The following is a 6846-nucleotide window of genomic DNA, read 5'->3' as shown; positions in this document are numbered from 1 at the left end:
ACCAATCGCCAGAGCTCGGTCCGCCAAAATCTGGCACGAATTAGCTGCCAGCTCGCTCATTGGCTACATCCATAATCGCCACGCCGCTTGAAGGCGCTCCCCGTTCGACCCCCCCACCACAACATCCCAGAGCCCCCCTCCTCCACCCACCCATCCCACATCCACCCACCCCCCACACATCTCCATCCCCCCCCGCCTCTCGCTGCATCCCATCCACCAAACCCAATCCATTGCGCGATCAGATTTCAGTGCGGGCCGCCTCGAAACGGCGAGCGCGACGCGAACGCGGCACAAAGGGCTCGGAGCGCAACTTATCCTGCGTCAAGTAGCGCAGTGAGTTCCTAGGCATCTCCCCCCTCCCCCAGCCCCCTCTTCTTCTCAATACCGTCTCCCTCTCCTCCACACGACGAGTGGGGGACGTCTCTACCTCCTCCCGAGTTGTTGTTTAAAAGCGAGTTAGTCTCTTTGTTTCGACGCCGTCATCGCCGCCGCCGCCTCCACCATCGCCGGAGTCGTCGCCCGGATAGAGTTCGTTGTCACCGTCTGTGCGGTGTCGTGGTTAGTGAGGTTTTCTTTTGTTGTTGTAAAAGTTTGAGCGGCGTGCGGCGAAACAAGGGCGAGTGGGGGTGGGGCGAGATGCGCGACGAGAGGAGGGCGAAATAAAAACTCGACAATAAGAAGCAACAGCAGAAGTCAACCGCGGGCGCTGCAGCGCGAGTGAGTGACGCGGGGAGGAAAGACGCCTCGAGACACATGGCGAGGTCGAGGCAGCGCTGCGGGCTCTCGTCCCCAGCCAGGAACCACCACCACCATCACCTCCACCACCACCACCTCCTCGTCGTCGTCGTCGTGGGCTGCGCGCTTCTCGCAGCGCAGAGCCCACGCGCGGAGGCGCAGGCGCACGGCGAGAAGGGCATCTCTGTGCCCGAGCACGGCTTCTGCCAGCCCATCTCCATCCCGCTGTGCACGGACATCGCCTACAACCAGACCATCATGCCCAACCTGCTGGGCCACACCAACCAGGAGGACGCGGGGCTGGAGGTGCACCAGTTCTACCCGCTCGTCAAGGTGCAGTGCTCGCCCGACCTCAAGTTCTTCCTGTGCTCCATGTACGCGCCCGTATGCACCGTGCTGGAAGAGGCGATCCCGCCGTGCCGCTTGCTGTGCGAGAGAGCTCGCCAGGGCTGCGAGACGCTCATGAACAAGTTCGGCTTCCAGTGGCCCGAGCGGCTTCGCTGCGAGAACTTCCCCGTGCAGGGCTCGGAGAAGATCTGCGTGGGGCAGAACCACACGGACGAAAAGGGCGGCCACCCGACTCCTCCCGACCCGCACCCACCTCCGCACGGGGACTCGTTCACTCTGCCGCCGCACTACCGACCCGGTGGGCCATCCTCTGGCGGCGGAATCGGTGGTGGCGGTGGTGGCAGTGGCGGCGACTCGTCGAGCTATCAGTTGACCTGTCCCCCCGTGCTCCGGGTGCCCGGCTATCTCAACTACCAGTTTCTGGGAAAGAAGGAATGCGGGTCGCCGTGTGAGCCGAGCAAGTCCAACGGGCTGATGTACTTCGACGCAGATGAGCTGTGGTTCGCGCGCATGTGGGTTGGTGTGTGGTCCATCCTGTGCTGCGCCTCCACGCTCTTCACCGTGCTCACATACCTGGTGGACATGGAGAGGTTCCGCTACCCGGAGAGGCCCATCATCTTCCTGTCGGGTTGCTACGCCGTGGTGTCGATTGCCTACATCGTGGGCTTCTTCTTCGAAGAGAAGATCGTTTGCAACAAGTTCTCCGAGGACGGCTACAGCACCGTGGTGCAGGGCACCAAGAAGGAGGGCTGCACCATCCTGTTCATGATGCTCTACTTCTTCAGCATGGCCAGCTCCATCTGGTGGGTCATCCTCTCGCTCACGTGGTTCCTCTCGGCCGGCATGAAGTGGGGCCACGAGGCGATCGAGGCCAACTCGCAGTACTTCCACCTGGCCGCGTGGGCTGTGCCGGCCATCAAGACCATCACCATCCTGGCCATGGGCCAGGTCGACGGCGACGTCCTCACGGGTGTCTGCTTCGTGGGCCTCAACAGCATCGACGCGCTGCGCGGATTCGTGCTGGCGCCGCTCTTCGTCTACCTCTTCATCGGCACCTCGTTCCTGCTGGCCGGGTTCGTGTCGCTCTTCCGCATCCGCACCATCATGAAGCACGACGGCACCAAGACGGAGAAGCTGGAGAAGTTGATGGTGAGGATCGGCATTTTCAGCGTGCTCTACACGGTGCCCGCCACCATCGTGATCGCGTGCTACTTCTACGAGCAGGCGTTCCGCGCGCAGTGGGAGAAGACGTGGGTTGCCCACACGTGCAAGAGCTTCGCCGTCCAGTGCCCGCAGGGACACTACCCCAACATGAAGCCGGACTTCACCGTCTTCATGATCAAGTACCTGATGACGCTCATCGTGGGCATCACGTCGGGATTCTGGATCTGGTCGGGCAAGACCCTGCAGTCGTGGCGCAACTTCTACAGCAGACTGAGCAATAAGTCGCACGGCGAGACCACGGTGTGACCCGCGGTCTAGAGCCAGAACTCTTTTTTTTCTCTCTCTCTCGTTTAAAACAGCGCGCTTAAACTACACGGAAGGAAAACAAACAAAAAACAACCGAAACGTTTAGATTTTGTACAGATGATGATGATGAATTGTTTAACTTGTTTTTTAACTCTACATGCGGCGAATTTAGGGATATTTTGGGTTGATTCACCCAACATTGACTCGATGAAATATCTCCCATCGTTCAAATTACGTGTTTTTTTTAATCATTTTAGTTTTGCCCTATATATTGCTAAACATCATACGCGCGTTAAAGCAGTCTCGACGGACGGACTGAACCTATACTTGATTGGACTGCAGAAGGTTTTTAATACCGTAGTTGTTCCCGTGTAATGTGGGTATAGACTTCGCTTAGAGTCATAATTTTGTGTGCGTATCGCATTACCTGCTTTCGAAGATAAGTTATTTATTTTTGTAACGTGACCCTTGATTTAACTCTTTTATTTTTTCTTGGTTCTTGTGTAACTCTTGGGCCAAGTTTGGAAGCAACCACACACATTGTGTTTTCATAAAATAACCATAAAATAGAATTATTCTTATGATGCAGGGAAATGCGAGGCCAATACGTCGGGAAAACAAGATTCCAGTGAAATGTCCATGACTCTACATTGTCTCGTGTTGTAAACCTGACCCTAAACACAAGTGTCGCTTTGTCTTAAATTCACCGTCGGTTGCCTTAATAATTCACATCCTCTGGGAGACGGGCACTAACTACATGACTACACGTGTACAATGTAAGTGACTCACGTCTGAGACCGCTGTACAGACTTTGTGCATCTGATTGACCCCCCCACCACCACCCGTGGATTTTGGGGACCCTCATCTAGCAGTGGATTGCCAAGGGCTGTACATCTCCCATGTACGTGGACTGCTGGTGGAAAAGTCTGCTGGTAGTGGTGGTGCCGCCGATGAAATTTGTTTTTCTTTCGAAGTAAAAATCGCAGTATTGTCGCCTGTACACGATGCCTTGATCATCAAGATCCATCAAGAACGATGTCTTCACGCATCCCATTTTCTTGAAGGGGGTTTGATGCCAACCTGACACCCATGTAATGCAACATCACACACACACACGTGCAAACACGCACTCACGTTTCTCTCTTGATAAGCGCTGCAAAGTAAATGTACAATATTTTGCTTTGACGTATATCTCAATTTTATTTTAAAGTAATAATGATAATTATACAAATGTATTATAAACACGGACTCTTTTTTTGGAAATAAACACTTCTGATTTTATTGTTTTGGTCCTTGCAATTGCTGGTAACATCTGCAGGCAGTTGACTATTACGTCATCGTAATTCTGTATAAACTATCACTTAATTTAGTTGTCTGCCAAATGTGCTTCTAAATGTGCCGCTTAATTACAACGCTGTGTATATTTCATCCAGGTCTGTTGGGAACATGAACCCAGCGCACCGCATCCAGTAATACCTCTGGCTTTGTCTTCTGCTCACGTTGCCTACTCCATTTGACCAGCGAGGATTTAAGTCCCCGTGTAATACTCGTGAGTGTGCGCATATGCGGTGTATGCTTTTAACCAGCAGTGAGCTCATTGAAATAACATATCTGCTTGCAAGGGAGAAGCCGGTCTGGGTTGTAATGAAAACATACCTTCAGGATGAGCCACGAAGTCTGTAATAGGCAGTGGCATTATAATAGATGGCTAATTGTGGCCCTATACTGTGCAAGCAATTAGAGTGAAATCCAGTACACCTATTGCTGTGGGGGCGGAGGGCGGTGCTACGTTGTGAGCAGCAAAAGGGAAGTGCAGAAAAAAAAAGCCATTGTACAGGGTTGTGTTCGATCACCTGTGCTTCCGTGCCTTTTGCCAACCGGTATTGACCAAACGGTCAAACCCCACGAGTGGCACTGGATCTTGAGCCCCCCCCCCCCCCGCCTTGTCCAGCAGCGGATTGACACGACCAGCTTGTGTTTGCATGCAAACAAAAGATGGATTTGTGTAAATGCTCGCAACTTGGTGAACAATGTTGCCGAATATCAATGACACTGGCATAGGAAGTAGTGTGTTTTTTATTTTGACAATTAGACTCGCGGGTAATCTAAAGAGAGACTTCAAGACGGTATGTGTAGCTCCCGTGGTGCGGATGTTTATTATTTGACCATACGTCATGCTGGAGCATGCATCGTATGGGAGCTGTCACCCACTGTGGTTATTTGCCCTTCCTCACCCAAGCGGCGTTGGCACTGCAGTAACCTGACCTTACCGCCACTTCATAATGTCACCAATGTTTTCTATCTCCAAGATTCAGTGGCTCAAGTCTTTCCAAGCCTCCGTCATATGAATACATAGTATCTGCAAGTTACTGACACGTGGATGAGCTGAGACCGATTCTAAAACTTGTGTTTTCATCATGTTGATCATCAGACAGTCTAACCGCTGCTGGATTAAGGCCTCCCTACCACATCACCATCCCTTCCAATCCACCGCGCTTCCCATTAATTTCACTCGTGGCACACAACCTGATTTCGTTGCTCTATCTCCGTGCCAATCGTCTTCTTGGGTGCGTTCTCTCCTTTGGCTACCACGCTGTCACCAGTCTGTTATTTTATAGGGGGGCGGGAAGGTGTGGGATTTTAAGTTCCCATCATTTTACGTGGGTGGCTTCTGTCCGCCTGCCTGGATAGCACTGTGGTCAAGAAGGTTGAGAGTTCAAATCACAATGGGGGGTCCACTCGTCCACCCATCCTTCCTTCACCCGGCTGAGGTTGACGCAAGCGAGTAATGTACCACTTTCTGGGATTTCAACTGTCGTTTTACGATTAGGCTGTTTCATCAAGAGAGCGTGTATTTCCACCACTGGCTCTAGGCTTTGAACAGGATGATTGGTTCCTAATGTGAGTTTGAGCTGGATACTACAATTGATCTGACTTGAATAGCATCGATGCAACGGATGGTCGAGTTGATAGATGCATCGTTGCGATTCTTCTCGCTTTCCTTCGAATTACCCCTCGCGCAACGTATTTAAAATGTACTTCATCAAAGCAGAGTTGTAACTGAAAATAAAAATGACTTTCAAAGCCCAAGCACACGCACGGCAGCTCATCGGCAAGCGTGACTCGTCACGAGTGTGCGCATGAAAAGGTGGCAGATTCTTCTGACGTGAGTGGCGGTTGCTGGCAAGTGTCAAAAGCTGTGCGTGTGAAACCCTCCGAGGCAGGCGTTTTGACACGGCCCAGAATGTCCATGTGCCACTGCTCCGCAAGTGTTTTTTTACCATGCGTGGTGGCATTGGAGAGACGTGTGGGCCTGCGCCTTGGATAGACGATCCCGTGCTGCGGATGATGCTGATGAAGCTGTGAAGGTAAGAACTGCACTGTTGCCCCGCATTCACAGCTGTCCTCTGCTCCTACGTTTTGTTTTGTTCTTGAAGAAGAGTAACATTAACGTATATTTTAATGATTAGTGGAATAACACATGAACTAACATCTCCGATGACCAAATCAACCAGAATGTACCCCATCCCCGGTCAGATCTCTGATGGCTAAGCAGAGCCGTAAGAGTGTTTGGGTGACCACAGTGCACAGGAGGTTGGAATTAGCTGCTGTCAGGCATTGTATTGTATTATACTATTATTTTACTGTACTATTGCATTGTACTATTATTGTACTGTATCGTATTATCACTTGACTGCATTGTATAGCACTATTATTGTACTGTATTGTATCATATTGTACTATTATTGTACTGTATTGTACTGCACTTGTCTGTGCTGACACATCTATGCTCAAAAGTCTAAAGGAGAAAATTGTGGCACCATACATTTAAGTTGGTGTTTATTTTATTTTATTACTTTTTCCAGCTACGTGACTTTACCGAAAGAACCAGAGAGTATTTTAGTTGTAAGCATAAAAACAATTGCGTCCAAGCTAACGTTGGTCTAATTAGAAATTCTGCAAAATCGTTAGAATTTACATCACTTGTGTTTTCAATCTAGGAGATCTGTCATAGACCACGTGTGACTAAGATGCTCCGCTGTAATAACGTTAACATCGTGAAATATATTTGTATTGATCAAATACTGCTGTAAACAATGCGTATAATGTACTGTCCTACTGCTGGGTGAATGCATCCCTTTTTGGTCAAGGGGATTGTTTAACCATATACCTTACCACCTTGGTTCATGTGGGGGTGGTGGTAGTGGTGTGAGGACACGATCTGATATCACTTGTCACTTGTGTTAACCGTCATTGGTGAATCAAACTCCGGTTGTCAGGTTCATTGTGCAG

At 50.5% G+C, this 6846-nt stretch overlaps 1 protein-coding gene across 1 annotated transcript; it reads left to right on the top strand.

Moving 5' to 3' along the window:
• The first annotated feature begins 227 nt into the window (after positions 1 to 227).
• LOC133344847 (frizzled-2-like) lies at positions 228 to 3834 on the top strand. The gene has a single exon (XM_061555096.1). The coding sequence runs from the start codon at positions 754 to 756 to the stop codon at positions 2551 to 2553; it is 1800 nt and encodes a 599-aa protein (XP_061411080.1). The 5' UTR covers positions 228 to 753; the 3' UTR covers positions 2554 to 3834.
• The last annotated feature ends 3012 nt before the right edge of the window (positions 3835 to 6846 follow it).

This window comes from Lethenteron reissneri, chromosome 20 (genome assembly GCF_015708825.2).
Source record: "Lethenteron reissneri isolate LAM-NWPU_2019-01 chromosome 20, ASM1570882v1, whole genome shotgun sequence".
Classification (NCBI taxonomy): Eukaryota; Metazoa; Chordata; class Hyperoartia; order Petromyzontiformes; family Petromyzontidae; genus Lethenteron; species Lethenteron reissneri.
Note: the sequence above shows the minus strand (reverse complement) of the source record. Positions and strands in the feature narration are given on the sequence as shown.

What these genes read in the sequence shown, in the direction of transcription:
- LOC133344847 (XM_061555096.1), top strand. Translation starts at nt 754, where the DNA reads ATGGCGAGGTCGAGGCAGCGCTGCGGGCTCTCGTCCCCAGCCAGGAAC.